Raw genomic sequence first — 16,467 nt, 5'->3', positions numbered from 1 at the left:
CTGGAAAACATCAGCTTGATTGGACAGATAGTTATGTCAGTAACCTCTGTGTATGTGTGTTTGTCTGGGCCTGAACCTCAGCTTATGATGACACTGATGATGTGAAATTTGGCCGCATAGTTTTGCTCAACAAAGACGACCTTTGTGTTTTCTCTCTCGCTGCCTCTCTTGAAGACACCTTTGGGAGTAATATGTGTAAAATGGGATAAATTGAGAGGAAAGTAATGCCTTAAGCTCTTCTGGGAACAGATTTACTGACAGATTTTTATACAGATGCTCTTTTGAAAACCTGATGATTGTGAGTCATAAAGAAAACATTTCCCATTAGTCATAGTCAGACATGCACACAAGCTGTCTAAAATCTAAAAAAACAATCTCGCTATGGCAGATTATTTTGGGGGTAACTATAAAAATAAACGCTTTATTCAGTAAGATACAATCTTTGAGTATTTCTGATTATTTTGACACATTGTATGTCAGCATTGTGAAAGGTCAAAGGTCACATCCACAGAACATTACACTGTCCATCGTCCTCAGAGCGCTGGGTAATCTTGTTACACTCATCATCATCATGATCATCATCATGTCATTACACTCCCGGTTTCCTGATAGTCGGACATGACCTCATGCTCATGAAAAGAGAATTATATTACAATAGCTGTCAGATTTTGATTCCACTTGATTGTTTTGAAATGATATTTACGGTAGATTATGATATCATGTCAAAGGCTACATGAGAAAGTAGACCAGATCCTGTGGGGGTTGCGTAGCTCCTTCCCATGGTTTTTTGTGGACATGGTGCATATTGTGGTGGGAATGAAGTCAGATCTGAATATTTGGTTGGTGATGTCTTCTCTATTGGCAGCTGTCTGTTTATTTGATTAGGCCTGGCGTCTGGCCTGAGGTTGCTGTCCGTCACAGGCTTCCTGTAGTCTTGAAAAGTTCCTGCTCTCTCTCGCTTATTTGTTCCAATAAGTCAACTAACGGCCATCAGACCAGGCGTCTGGACCAGGACTGCCCTGCTCACTGCTTCCTCTGTATTCATGCATTGGCTGTGCATCTACCACTACTGCACAATACCAGAAAATGGGGAAAAGCGCATTAAAGAAATTTAGAACAAATTTAGACTCTGTTAGTGTGAAATTAATTCCTTTATTTGCATATGAAAATTATTTCACTTAAGAAAAGCTTTGAACTATCTTTAAAAAAACAGATTGTTTCCTCTTTTCTGCTTTTTTTCCTCATTTATGCACTTTGACAATGAGGTGAGGGAGTCACTGTTTTGTTTTTTTGCTATGAAACCAAAATAAATATATTTATTTTCATATGATTATGTATGCAAACAACTAAAATAGCAGAGATTAAAACACGGAAGTATGTGGAGCCAAAACTTTAAAAAAAAACACTACAGAGGAACTAACTAACTGAAGCAGCCATCTTATAATTTGTTTTTGTTTATTTGTTTCAGTTTTGACTTTTTTGCCCTCGTGAAGCTTATCTGTGTTTTTGCTCTTTTTTCAAGTGACTGAACTGTACTAATACTTTGTTTTATTTACGGGTTCACATTTTTTCAGGTCTTCTGTCTTAAAACAACAATCAGGAGCCCAAATGAACATTGAAACATGTTTTTCTTGCTGTAATCATCCCTCCTCTTCATACTGATATTAGAAGTTCCCTTCATAATGCACTTACAATGTAAGTGATGGGGGACAAAATCCACAGTCCTCCTTCTGTGCAAAAATGTATTTAAAAGTTTATCTGAAGCTAATATGAAGCTTCAGTCAAATCAAGTAGATATCTTTCAACAGTACAGTCTTTTTTAGTGCTAAAATCCCTCTTTTTGTTACTATACTTCCACCACAGCTCAACAGGGAAACACTGTCTGAGGAAAGAAAGAGGGAATTTGATCATTTTTGCACAAAATGACTGTGTGGACACACTGTGAACTTTGTAGCCATTACTTACGTTGAAAGCACATTTGAAGGAGATCTTTTAATAGCCAGTATGACCAGGAGGAAAAACCTCTTTCACTGTTCAATCTGGGAACCTGACTGTTGTTTTAGGACACATTTGAAAAATTGTGAACCTACCCTTTAGGACATTCTATTTTTGAACTTGCACCTGCACTAATTTATTTATATCCCTTGGCGGCAGCACAAATAAGCTTTAAACACATAACTGAAAAGTCATGACAACTATAAGTGCTATATTCACTTTTTTTCAGTTCTTTTTTTGGTCTCCACCAATTCTTGAGGGAAATATCTGGCTGTTTATCTGCTAAATGCTTCATATTTTTACCAGCTAACTTCCTCTGTCTGCCGTTTGGTGCTGGCAGGTTGTTTTGGTACAGTCCTTTTTAGAGTCGTCTGCGGTGACAGAAAATGACATTGAAACTAAAACCAATAAGCTTGAAGCTGTAGGCTCTGTAGAGAGGGGAACTGCAGAGTCAGGTGTTAAGTTAACTGTTTGTGGGTTTATCACTGAGCACCCTCTTTTACATAAGTCATTTGGTCCATTGTCATTACAAATATATGGATAGTTGCTTTAATTTCATATTTAAAATGTTGCAATTCCCAGAAAGGCTCTTTACAAAAGAGGTCCAACATAACCAAAGAGCCCATTAGTTGCAGAAGAAACATTTATTAATACACAATAAATGTGAGCATAAACCAACAACAAACAACAGAAGGCTGATGGGCCAGCCAACCCACAGTGGGTCATGGGATCTGGGTTCTTCCCTATAACCTAAGACAACATTAGAACTAAACCTAAAAGAAATAAAGCCGCAAAAACAGGACTACTGGACCCATCAAAATACAAAGAACCAACAAAAGCAGTAATCTAAATCAAGTCGGTCACAAACATAAACTGCTGCTGCTGAGGCCAGAAGGTGAACAGACACTGAACCACGGTTCCTGCCCCCTCTTTATTAGTTTTCCCTCAATCAGACCGGACCAGATACACTTGAAGGAAGAGCAGAAGACATCATGAGAGTCGAAATCATACGCACATCATAACCAGCAGGGGGAGCATGTAACAAAAAAACTGTATGTTACATTGTACATCAGATTTTCTGCACTTGATGTTTTCACTGTTCAGCTTTACATTTGACAGGAAGAATGAGAAACAGCAATACACCAGTGTCATGTTGGTGGATGGTAATAGTTGGTGGTCAAATTCATTCCCATGGTCTCTCCTTGTGTTCTAGGTCTGTCTCTGGACCACCAGATAGTTTCTGCGGTGTCTCGTGTCCGCCTGTCAGAGAGAGAGGAGGAGAGTCTGTCCTGTTACCTCAGGGCCTGTGATGCAGCTCTGTCCTACCTGCAGGAGCTGGATAAGGTGGGCGTTTAAGCATGTATGCATGATATATGTGTGTTCGTGTGAGTCTTGTGTTTCTGCACTGTCACTATTTGAATATGAAAATCAATCTGTGTGTTTGCATGAGTTTAAGTACGGGGTATTATCAGAGGAGATTGCCTTTGTTCTCCCTGCTTCTGGGTCAGAGTCTACAATTAATCCAGTTTTGGTTTGTTTTTATTATTTATATTCACTGGTTTTCAGCAAGTATATGGTTTATTTTAGTATACATTTATTTTAGTTATTTACCATTTTCCAACTCTAATATGTATCAATTTTTAGTTAGGGATAGTTTTTTTGTGATCCTGCACATATGCTGTGTGGTTCTGTATTACTTATATACCATAACATACTGATTTTATCTCATTCATTCTGAGAGGACTGCTTCGCTGCTCCATTGACAAGATACTAAAGAAATGGTTAAAGCAAAGATGAAAATCAAAAGCATTAAAGGCTGACAATTTAATCATCATTAATTTACTTTTTTATTTTTATTAATGGGTACCCTTGAGATTTCAATTTAGTGCATATTAACCTTGTTGTGGCTGCATTTTCAGGTAGTAACAACGCCCCACAGCAAGACAGCCAAAGCCAGTCTGCTTCCTCCACCTGCGGACATCGACCTGGGCTACTTCCTACAGGCTGCTTTACAGAGCGCGTACTTATGTCTGCTGCAGAGAGGGTGAGTCTATCAAACTTGCACACACACACCTAGCGTCTCCCCTCTGTTGTGTATATTCAAGTCCTTTGTTGCTCTCTAGAGTGATCTTAAATATACTTGACCTACGATCAAGTGTTAAAGTGAGACTATGTATCTTTTGCCAAACAGTGGCCACAAGTGCAAATATGGGATAATCCTAAATACTAAAACCTACTTTAACAGTAGCACGAGTGGAAAAGAGTCATAAAGTCAGTTAACTGACTCAGTAAAGTCAGTTATACAGCAATATTTACTTAAAGTTTAGCTGCCATAAGCTACTGGTCACACCACACCAAGTAAGGCTGTAGCAGCAAAACCCCAGAGTGTGTTGAGGTGAACAAAGTTGTGTTTTATTGCATTGCATTATTGCATTATTGCATTATTGCATTATTGCATTATTGCATTATTGCATTTTTCATGTGTAAAAGAAAGAATGTGTTATGTCTTTAAAAAGCCACATGGCCTCACTTTAAAGAATGGTAATCAACAAAAAGCACTCACCTCTTAGCTGGAAAACCTATGACTCACATTAGCTGGAGAAGGTCAGCTGATTCAAGTCTAACAACTGTTACTGTTTTAAGAACCAGGGTCATTAAAAGAAATGCCTCTTAATCTAAGTGATCTTTGTTATATTTTTGACCATAGTTTATTCAGCTGCACTGATATTACGTCACTGGTTATGCAGTATATTTAATGGCTGCCGTCTTTGCTGATTCATCCTTCCCTGTGATGGAGGGAACCTTGGACTTATTCAACTAGTTTTATTTTAGAAAGTGAGGAGGAGAAGAAATCAAAGAAAACGCTTTTAGCACCACTTGACCTCAGTGCAGCAGGGATGTTTTAAAATGTTTGACCAGCAGGTGTCAGTATTGCTCTTGGAATCACAAAAGCAGAGCAGTGTTGGAAAAACTGGGGGTGTTACATATTGCTTCAGTGGTTGCTGAACTTCTCTATGTGCTGTGACCCTGAGTTTGTGGAGCAATGTGTGCTATGTGCTATGGTTCTACTGTACCACAGTGAGCATTATGAAGAACTGTGTGTTATTTGCTCTCTTTTCACTATCATCATTATATCGTTTCTTCATCTTCCTCTGCCTATTTATTTTTTCCATAAAACACCTTCGCAACGCATACATATTACTGATATACACCTGCTCTTTATGTGTGTTAGTCATCTGGCGCAGGGTGCTCACCAGTTGCGTAGGGTGCTCAGGGTGGTGGAGTCACGAGGGTCTCAGAGCTTCAGGAAGGTGAGCTGCCACACACACACACACATACACACAGTATGCAAGGATAGACACCAAAGTTAGTCACTAAAAGTATTTCAGTAAGATCAATAGCTGCATGCCGCACTTTATCCAAGTTAACTATCTTACAGAGATTTTTTTGAATAAAGGATATTGGAAAAATAATACTGAGGACCAACTTCCTCGCTGATGGGGAAGTCTTAATTGCTAGAAATCATTAATCAGCTCTGTTAATATTTCTGCTCTATGATTAGTAAAAACAGTAATGTTGTATTACTTATAATGTACATACTAGGGTTTAAAATATACAATTAATGATGTGATGGATCCTAGTCTGCAGCAAGGAAGCTAGCAGAGGTGCTGCTGAGCTCAGTGAGTGAGGACGGTTACTGGCCCCCGCTGGGCCCCCCACCCTCAGCCTGGCTCCACAGAGAGGGAGCCGCCGCCTCCAAAGACGCCATCTACCCCACTGTTAAACCACCGCAACGTTACAGCACTGAGAGGTTTGGAGTCTCTTAGTTTAATTTTCTTGTTGTAGTTGTCTTTTGTTTCTTTCTGCCTCTTTTCTCTCATCCATTCTACCAGCGTACTGAGTGCAACTGCTTTACCCAAGCTCGACATTTAAGAGTGGCACTGCTTCTTTCGATTTTGTTTTGTTACTTCATTGCATGAGCTCATTATAGTGCAAATAGCTGTTATCTCTAGGTGTCAGTTTCCTTTGTCAAAGTTGTACTTTCAGCCCATGAGGTGTCAGTTATGTCCAAGATACTATCTTACCAGTGACTGTGGCACTTGGCAGTTGGTGCTAGTTCTCTTTGTCCAAGAATTTTTCTCTACTAAAGACCATGAGTCATCATTACCGAGGCGTGAATCTAAGCTACGTCTGTACAAAACACAAATACGGTCTTTCTTATGTAAAACCATGTAGTAATATGTAACAGACCTTCCAGGAGAGTGATCATAGGCTACCAGTTTGTACTGGGTCATTTAAGGTGAGGAATCCCACAGCACGGCCAAGTTATTTTACACACCTCTCCTTATCATTGTGGTCTAGAGCTGTATATAGAACTGCACACCAAAAATACCCAACAGGCACATGATTATGTAGCATTGAATGTTTACACTGATAAAAATGTTTTTTTCTAGGGGTCCAGCATTATTATGTGGTGATCCTCTGAATCACCTCTTTGGAGTTGAGCAACTTAGCATGCAGCTGTGTTTAAAACTCCCAAAAGTTCTGGTTTAGCTGAATCCTTTCTTACCCGCAGCTAAGATAAGTGACACAGCAACAGCTGTTTTATGTTGAAACTGGAAAACATGACATAACATGACAACATAAGAAAATGACATAACACAATATAACATGACATGACATGAAATGATATGACATCACAACACAACAACACAACATGCCATAACCTGACATGACATGACAACATACCGTAACATAACAGCATAAAACTTAACATAACCTGACATAACTTGACATGACATAACAACATAAGATAACATGATATAATGTAATTTGACATATAATGATATAACATAACAACATGAAATGACATGAAATAATATAACATGATATAAGATGATATAACATACAGTGACATATTCACAAGGGATGTAAATGCACTGCACAGTCCTGACATGACGAGTTGATTATCTGCATCAGTACACAAAATTGTATCACTGTTTGGACGCCTCGTCTCTGCTTTTCCCTCTTTGCAGGGATCCTGCGCTCGTTGCTCAGGCCCTGCGAGCCATACTTAGTCACTGCCACATGACTAATCCTGCCCACACTATCATAAGTGAAGATCTAAATCCATGTCTGAGATTAGAAGAAGAGGAGGAACAGGAGATTTCACCCTGAGGAATAGCTGTACTTTAGTATTGTTCATGGCTTTTGTCATCAGTTGCCTCTTTTGAAAAGGCCACGATGGCGTCTGGTAAATGTGTCCTTTAATAGGACACGGAACCGACCAGAGAGAGGCAAAGAAAGTGATGAATGAGGGAGATAGGAGAGGTGGAGATGGAAGAAATGAAGGTGTGTGTGTGTGTGTGTGAAAGAGAGAGAGAGAGAGACATGTGAGATGTGCAGTGTAGTGATACTCCAAGGGTGGTCCGTGTTGTGTTACAACACCAGGTGAGACAGAAACTGGACACTCCTGGCAATGTGGCAGACTGTGTGTGTGTGTGTGTGTGTGTGTGTGTGTGTATGCGTGTATGTGTATGTGTGAAGGAGAGACTTCCTGTTATCTATATTACTTCCTGTTTCCTGTGTCCCTGCAGTTGCTTCTGTCCCCAGGACGTGGTGGAAGAGGCTGTGCTGCTGCTGCTCATCACAGAGTCAATGGTGAGACACACACACACACACACACACTCTGTCCTCTTTCGTGCTCCCTTTTCTCAGCCTCTTGGCTTTCAAAACACAAGTAAGGAATAGACTCTTCCTGCTGCTGAGACCATCAGTTCCACCACCTTTCTCTCCCTCAGTCTTCCTCCTCTTCCTCATTCAGAATCTCTGTTCATCCAGGCCAGCGGGGAGGCGGTGATCGGTCGTCTGCCAGACCAGACCGAGGCTCGCCAGGCCAGCCTGCAGGATGCCACCTCCGTCTACGACCTGCTCACCATCGGTATGGCCAGGAGGGGGCAGTACGCCATGCTGTCTGAGGTCTGCTGACACACACACGCACACACACACTCACACACACACACACACACTCACACACACCATTATGCTGGAGGTCTGAAGGGAGGAGAGCAAAAGAGTGAGAGATGAGATGTGTTAGTGAGAGCTTTGCCTTTGCCAAACTTTTTAATGAATGTCCTTATCACTTTGAGCAAAGGGGATTATGTGTCTTTTTCTCTCACTGTCTCTCAGTCTCCCCTCAGCATCCACTTCGCTGTCTGTCTTTTTCTGCTTCTTCCTCTGACGCTCTCCTCTGCTTTTATCACTTTCACTTTATCCCCTCCCGCCCACTTACAGCCCCCATGCTCCCTTTTCTCTTTCAGTCTCCTGCTCCAAATCTCTCGCTTTTTTACGAGCTCAGTTACCCCTCTAATGTGACCTCTGCTCAGGTGTAGGAAGTTGGGGAGGCGGGGGTTGGAGGGGTCATCTCAAATTAGGTTTGTCCACCTGTCTGACTGACACATCACCAGCATCAGTCATCTTATAAAGGAGGACCACACACGCTGATGCAGTTCCAGCTAGACCAGTTGGCTGATATATGAGGCCAGTATGAGCCATTTATTAAAAATTAGATGTCAGCCAGTCAGTGCCATATATCTCTGATGTGATGAATAAGATTCACTTTGATTGATTACATACTTATTATAGCATTAATCAATCCACGAGGTGTCCTCTATTATCACATTTGATTACATAATACATAAGCATATCAAATATCATTACAATTCTGGATTTTGCAGATGAGTTCCTGTCCTTTGAAGAATAAAATTCAAGGGAATTACAGATTCAAAAGTATTAACAGCCTGTAGTTAAGTCAAAGTAGCAATACCGCTATTTAAAAATACTCCATCCTGAATGCAAAAATGTACTGAATTAAAAGTGCGAAAGTGTTATGAGCTGAATGTGCCTAACACATGAATGTGCCTGTCAAAAGTCTTGTATTATTATATATGTTATATTATTGGATTATTATTACCGGTGCATGAAATTGTAAGATTTGAAATTTGTTATGGACATTCATGATCCCCACAGGATGAATTGTAATTATTTTGGTGAGTGATCATCAGATCAGAATTTTGATACATTGAATATTTATGACTTAATGCATGTCAAATCCATGCTTGTTTATGTTCATTGGACTTAAAATACATAAAGGATTCTGAACCGCAGAGTTTGAATGTATTAATTATCCTATATGTTTACACAAGTATAACCGTCATCGCTGCCAGCAGTTGCAGCACCAATAAACATCCGCTGCCTGTTTATTCAACCACTGACAGCACATTCGGGTTAAGTATATTAGCATTTGGATTGTTGTTTATTTGTATTTTGGAACTCAAGATGCTTCACAGAGGTGGGAGGGTTTTTTTTCTTTCTCTCTCAGGGACCTCAGTGTCTCGCTCCCATTTCATCTGTGACTGTTTTTTAAGGGGATGAGAGGAGACATGTGATTGGTCATTAGTGAAGCTCGCCCTGACTCCACCTGCTGATTCTGTATTCCTCTTGATAATAATGTATTCAGCCTCTCGTCCATATTGTGCTGAACTGCATCTGGCTGTGCTAAAATATGCTGGTCACACCCATGTGTGTCTGCGCCTGGAGATGGGCCTGTAGTCATGTTAACTATGTCTGCTGGGTAGTTATCTATAAAAATGAATTATGTTTTATAAAATGATCAGGTAAAATCTTAATCAATATAATAATTAATAAGCAATATAATTATATCTGTCAAATAAATGCAGTGGAGTAAAAAATATAATATTTCCCTCTGAAATGTAGTGAGGTAGAAGTATAAATGAATATTATATGGAAATATTAGAAATAGTACTTAACTACAGTAGTTAATCTAGTGCACTTACTTAGTTTCAACCTCTGGCTGTTGGCTGTTTTCTCTCTCCTGCATTCCAGTTTGGCAGAACTGCATGTTAACCCCTTTAACGAGAGGTTAAATTGGGTTTTGTTATGGGTGGGGCAGGATTTAGCAAGGTTAATAAGGGTCAGCACTGTAATGTAGCAGCAACAGTGACAGTTGCAGCTTCATATACAATATAACAGACTTAACAAGTGTTACATAATCATTTTAATTCATACACAGCTTAGTTCAGTAATTTAAGAAATATCCCAATTCAGTACTACAATCAGCTGCGGTCTACACTCTCAGTTTATCAGATCCCACAGAGGTTAATACTACATGTTGAGCTCTGTACAGCAGGATGTCTTTGTCTGCATGTGAAATGGTCAGTGAAGTTTCTGGTAAGTTTACATTATTTAATCAGAATATCAGGCAGGCCTTTTTTCCTGGTTTAGCTCACTTCTGTATGACTGACAACATCTGACTGAGCAGCTCTCCACGCCACCCTCTGCTCGTCCACACACACATCAATCACATCATTATGTACTGAAACAGCGCAAAGTGGGTGGTGAGTGGTGACTGACAGTCATTTCAAACTAGAAAATTGTAGCTAAGAAGAGTGGCAATTCACTTCAGTGACTATGTAAATGAGAAAAAAATTTGTGAATACATTGAATGCTTCTAACCACGGCTCTCCCGACTTCAAAATTTGACGTGTGAACACACATTTTTCATTTGGTTTTACCTGACCAGACTCTCTGCCTGAACCTGTATCTACATATCCTGCACTAAAATATTTGTGCGTCTGCGTTTCTCCTCGCAGTGTCTGGAACGAGCCATGAAGTTTTCATTTAACGAGTTCCACCTCTGGCACCAGCTGGGCCTGTCACTCATGGCGGCCGGGAAGGTGAGCTCATTTCTCCTTATATACCAGCAGCAGCTCCTCACACATACCACGCCACACCCACAGCAGACATCCATCTTCTGCCATGCCTCTGTCCTGTAAACTGCAGCGCTCCCTCCTCACCCCCATGTCCAGACGTGCAACAAATAGTGTTCACAGATAAGTGATAAGTCTGCATGGAGTGCCAGTTGGTGAGTTATTAATTGCAAAAAATGACACTAAATACATCTTCAAATACCTGACGTGTCTAAACCATCTGGTAGGGAATGTATTATCCCACAAGGCAAACTCATTAATTAATACTATAGATTCTATTTTCTGCTAAATGAAGCTGAATATGATTGTTTTTCTGGAATAAACATTAATGTTTAAAAACTGGGCATTCTTCAAATGGGAGTCCTCAGAAGGAGCTGGAATAGCTTACATTTCCCTCTCTCTCTCTCTCTCCTTATGTCTCCCTCTATCCCTCTGAGTGTGTGTGTGCGCCCATGTGTGTGACAGAAAAATTGATCTGGGTTGCAGGATAAAGTGACACTGCAGATCAATGGAGAGCTCTAGAAATAGGCTGCTCCCTAGAAGGAGAAGGGGCCGCCTCAGTGTCGTCAGATCCGCTTCTATTTAGGGCCAGCAGGGTGTGTGCATGTGTGTGAGCGCATGTGCGCGTGCACAAGCACGTGGTCCATTAATGATTGACCTACATGTATTAAGTGACTGTGTGTCTAAATGGGTCTATTAGGGTTTTGCAAGGACAGTTGATGTGTGTTTGATACACTTGTTTAAAAGCGATCCATGTCATCTGTGGTTGCATGATAACTGGCTGCTGCATTCACATGAATCACAATTTGTCATTGACATTTGTTTTGTGTGTTTGTGTGTGTGTATGTTCCAGGATGTTGGTGCTGTATCTGTATTTAAAGAGTGTGCCAGGATGAGACCAGAGGATCCTTCATTGCCCCTGTTGGCTGCTAAAGTCTGCATTGGTCAACTGCACTGGGTGAATACAAACACAACATTCACATACACTTATATACAGCATAATACACACACATGCACATGGACTCAAACACACACATATGCAGAGTCAGACCTGTGAGTCAAGGCATTTACAGCTATTAAGAGTATCTTTTTTGTCTATAAATCTTTTTTGCTGTTAGTGCTCTTGCTTTGATGTTTTTGAACTGCATTTCCCAGAGATACTTGTTGCTGTGATGTTTCACAGTTTGGTATGGATAAGTTTCTGTAGGTGGAGCTGTTTTCCTTGTCTGTTCAGCCATGTGGTGGCTTTTACTGCTCTTGCTCACTCCTCTATTCAGTGAGCAGATAGCAGCAGATCTGTACATCAGTGGTTCACAACTCGGAGGTTCTATAATAGAAAAATATGTTAATTTTTCAAACCTTTCTCGAATTAGCCACACAAGCAGCATGGCTCTGTGTCTGGCAATGATGGTCGCAAAGACAGTTGATCCACCACTTTGGTCCAGACTGAAATACTTCAACAAGTATAGGATGACTTGCCATAAAACTCTCCAGAGGATTAATCCTAATGACTTGATCCCTTGAATTTTGTTTTACCATCAGGTTGACATTTATGGTTTTGAATGGAATGTCTCAACAACTATTAGATGGATTGCCATTTAAGGTTCCCTACAGGGTGAATTGTAAAAAGGTTTGGTGATCCCTAGATGATTCAGGTCTACATTTTACTTTGTCCAAAACTTTGGTTTATGGCTAAATACCTGAAAAACTTCCATTCCTGTCAGCCTCAGCTGTACTTTGTGTTTTGTGATGATAAGTGAATGTTAATATGCTAACATGCTAAACTAAGATTGTGAATATGGTAAACATATACCTGCTAACCATCAGCATGTCACTGCATGTTAGCATGCTAATGTTAGCATTTAGCTGGAAGCACTGCTTTGCCTATGAACAGCCTCACAGAGCAGCTAGCGTGGCTTTAGACTCTCAGTAATGCTCCTTGTTAAATACTTTATAGTTTTACCTCTTCAGGTCACCTCACAGTCTATGAGGGGAAAATCACTCATCAGGACATCAAACTGTGACAGGGGGTTAAAAGTAGACATATTAAGTATTAAGAGGTCACAAGCAAAACAGGTTGGGGACCACTAAAGTAACCACCCAGTCAATATCAACTGAATATAGACTCATCAAATTCAAACAGCAATATATCATAGTGTATCTCACAGGATTACAGGAATAGTAGCAAGGATCCATTTCCATCTGGCACAAATGAGATATTCCAAATATGCAGGGGAATCACATATCATGTACAATCAGTCCACACATGTTCATTTTCATGTCCCTCCCAGCTTAATACGTTGATAAGTAAAAAGGTCATAGCATTTTAAAATTCATGGACAGTAGCTTTAAAGAATATTCAGTGTACATGGTGGGGCTATGAATGTGTGTATGTAGCGAGTGTGCACAGAGAGAGTCATAACACACCATCACTGTGTCGCTAATGTTTTCGGATTGACACTCGGGTCACTCACATCGTCATGAAGCCCGGCCAGCTTGGATAGTCCTGCTGTTCATGATCTGGGCAAGAGGGAGAAAGTCACATCAACAGTGGTATTTAGGGTGAGCGAGGGTGAGGGTGAGTTAGACAGAGAGCGAGAGAAAGGGGTCAGAGATTAGAAAAGAGGAGCTAACAGGGGCGAATGGAGAGAGCACATCTGTCAGTGGCTGGAGATCATGGCAGGCCGGAGAAACTAAGGAGCTTACAGCCTTAATCACAATGGGACACTATGGCCATAGAGCAGTGGGGCATTACATAAATGGGCCACCATTATCCACCATCAGCTCCACTGGACAGTCTGGATTGTTATCCAGCCAGCAACATTTATTTTTTTTTTTTTATTTTTTTTTTTTTACAGTACTTTTGTCTGCTGTTGATGCTCACTGGAGAGGCCCACTAGCCTACAGATCAAACCAAAACTGATGATAATTTCCTTGTTGCTTTAAAAAAATTTAGCTTTTTTTTATAGTGCTCACATAGATTAAACTGTAAAGGATCTTAAGGCATATGAAACCCTCACCAAACCCATGACATCACCATAAACTGCCAACCGGCGATCTGAAAGCAAAGCTGCTTTTCTAAATTCCTGAAGAGCAGTTTTTGCAGATGCAAGGTTTTCACCCGACAACAGCGACATGTTCTTCTTTCACACTATTCAAGGGAGAAAGAGGGGAAAAAAAAACTTAATCCTCCTAAGATGTGCATGGATGGGCTGTGTGTTTAAATGACTGGCTATTGTGTGCAGGCTTTGAACTTGCAAGGACTAGATTCAGAGAGAGAGAGAGAGAGAGAACAGAGGAGGAGGATGAAGGGAGGAAGAGGAGGAGGAGGAGGATGAAGGGTGTCAAAGCAGTTGGCTTGCTAGTGCGCTGGCGTGCCGTCAAAGGCATTACCCCCCGCCATCACCTACCCACCTGCCCGCCCGCCACCAGCCATACCTCACACACACACTTGTGTAGTGACACACTTTCTCTTCGGCTCAGAGCACCTCAGCTCGGCACAGCTACGCACCGCCCGCAGTCTACTGCCGTGTGTGTGGGCGAACGTGTGTGTATGTGTGTGTGTGTGTCCTTCAGCAAACTCTGCGCTGTCCTTCAGCTGAATCTACTTGGACTGTCCTCGCATTAAACTCACACCAGCCACAACCATCAACACTCCATTCCCTGCCACACACCAACCGCATTTGGGTCTTAGTGCAACAAAGGCTTTTTCTTGCATGCACTCTCGTACACAACAGCATGTTGCAGGTCCTCATAATGCTCCGAAGACGTTTATTTTTTTCATATTATAGGTTACTTGCCTCATGATCTAATCTGATTTGTGTTTAATATCAGATTAATTCAGTATCTCTGCTTCTCTTTTAAGCAAACATCCTTAAGAGGCTAATAATTGAGTGTGTGTTTATGTGTGTGTGTCCAGTTCAAAGAGGCTGAGGCTCTGTCCCATACTGTGGTGTCTATGGGGGAGGAAGCTGGAGAATTTCTGCCCAGGGCCTACCTGGCTGTGGGACTCTGCTGTAGTCTACAGGCCTCTGATGGTAAGGATGCACAAACCAATAACAAATCCACAGAGACTGTCCTCACCAGAAAACTGACAGCATGGGTCATTTGTTCAAATGCTTAAAACGACCTATGTTTACATTTTCCCGACAATCAGCCACTAGTGGTCATGTGATTAATGACTGTTGTCTCTCAGAAGCAAAGACTGAAAGCCACAAAACCTCTTAAGGAGGAGTTAATGGGGTGGTTGGGTGTACAAAGTGTCTGATTCAACTCTGGAGACCACACTTTGCATCCTGTCTCCTACCACCAATCAGTGTTGGTTTATTTTAACTATGACCGCAATCTTTCCATTACCTTACACAAGCAGTTGTATAAAGCTAACCAGACCTTAAAGGAATAGTTTGACATTTTGGGAAACATGTTAACTTGCTTTTTTGCCAAGACTTAGATTAGATTAATACCACTCTCATATGTGCCTGGTAAATAAGAAGCTGTGTCCAGTCTTTATGCTAAGCTAAGCTAACTGTCTCATGGCTATAGCTTTATATTTACTGTACAGACAGCAAATAAGCATATTTCCAAAACCATTTCTTTAACCATAAGAGCTAGAGATCAGAAAACCTCTGTGGTTATGGGTCACATAGATCATTTTAGAAGGGAACAATTAGTTATAAGGACTTGTTGAACCCTCATTGCTCACACTTTATACAACATATACCATTTAAAGTAAACTTTTGTTTCTATCCTCTTTTTGCAGCCACTCTGAAAGCAGATCGGAATGAATTCAACAAAAAGGCGCTACAAGCTCTGAGCAGGTAGATCCCAGTTCTTCCATCCTCTACTACACGTTTCTCAGTTTTTTGTTGTAGTTTACATCATAAATTATTTTTAGCCAAGCTAGCCATGGAATTTGGTACAGACATCCATGTTTCCTTCATGATGAATTGTAACAACTTTGGTGACCCCTTACATTTTCATTTAGCCCCACCATCAGGTCAAACGAATACTGACCAAATACACGCAAAACTAAAAACACTCCCATCATCATCAGCTGTATTTTGTGTTTAGTGCTAATTAGCGAATGTTAGCATGCTAACATGCTAAACTAAGATGGTGAACACAGTAAACATTATGCCTTCTAAACATCAGCATGTTAGCATTTAGCTCAAAGCACACCTGGTATTCTAACCTTCTCTGACACAAATATGAACTGTCTCTGTCTCCTCCACAGGGCTCATTCATTAGACCCCCAGGATTCTCAGATTGCTATGTACCTGTCTCTACAGCTGGCTCTTGTGCGCCAGGTATAAGCAAACAAATGGGAAATCTATTATGTGTTTTGTTAATTGACAACAGACATTATTAGAAGTGATGTGTGTCTTCCAGGTATCGGCAGCCATGGAGCCCCTGCAGGTGGCTTTGTCTCTCCATGGAGATGACTTGCACTGCCTCCACCTGCTGATCCTGCTGCTCAGTGCTCAGAAACACCACCGCCATGCCCTGGACACCCTGAGCCTGGCCCTCAGCCAGCACCCCGAGAACTTCAAGTAAATCCCACTATACCATCCCACACACACACGCAACAGAAAATGTTGGTGGAAGTGTAGAGGGTAGGGCATCAATCGATTGCTGTACGGGTGGACTTTTAAGACTTTGTATGATGTTTTTTTTAATGTGCGTG

The 16,467-nt window shown here is 41.0% G+C and overlaps 1 protein-coding gene and 1 long non-coding RNA gene across 4 annotated transcripts in view; one reads left to right on the top strand and one right to left on the bottom strand.

Annotated features, from left to right (window-relative positions):
* Nucleotides 1-16,467, top strand: part of ttc7a (tetratricopeptide repeat domain 7A) — a 58,375-nt gene that overhangs the window by 9,038 nt on the left and 32,870 nt on the right. For 2 of the 3 annotated variants that reach the window (XM_044373035.1, XM_044373034.1), the window contains exons 5-16: nt 3,209-3,339; nt 3,915-4,039; nt 5,228-5,306; nt 5,637-5,806; nt 7,593-7,656; nt 7,837-7,974; nt 10,668-10,751; nt 11,638-11,742; nt 14,704-14,821; nt 15,544-15,601; nt 16,018-16,090; nt 16,173-16,333. In XM_044373035.1, coding sequence (XP_044228970.1) covers nt 3,209-3,339; nt 3,915-4,039; nt 5,228-5,306; nt 5,637-5,806; nt 7,593-7,656; nt 7,837-7,974; nt 10,668-10,751; nt 11,638-11,742; nt 14,704-14,821; nt 15,544-15,601; nt 16,018-16,090; nt 16,173-16,333 — 1,306 coding nt within the window. Of the gene's footprint in view, nt 1-3,208; nt 3,340-3,914; nt 4,040-5,227; nt 5,307-5,636; nt 5,807-7,592; nt 7,657-7,819; nt 7,975-10,667; nt 10,752-11,637; nt 11,743-14,703; nt 14,822-15,543; nt 15,602-16,017; nt 16,091-16,172; nt 16,334-16,467 lie in introns of those variants that run through there. The other variant, XM_044373036.1, reaches the window with a different exon arrangement.
* On the bottom strand, nt 2,683-6,642 carry LOC122997079. Its single transcript, XR_006407141.1, has 3 exons — nt 6,081-6,642; nt 5,250-5,311; nt 2,683-3,255 (listed from the first exon to the last, which is right to left on the bottom strand). It is a non-coding gene; the product is annotated as an uncharacterized LOC122997079 (long non-coding RNA).

This window comes from Thunnus albacares, chromosome 14 (assembly GCF_914725855.1).
Source record: "Thunnus albacares chromosome 14, fThuAlb1.1, whole genome shotgun sequence".
In the NCBI taxonomy this organism is placed as follows: Eukaryota; Metazoa; Chordata; class Actinopteri; order Scombriformes; family Scombridae; genus Thunnus; species Thunnus albacares.
The sequence above is the reverse complement of the archived record's forward strand: the minus strand, read 5'-3'. Positions and strand labels throughout refer to the sequence as shown.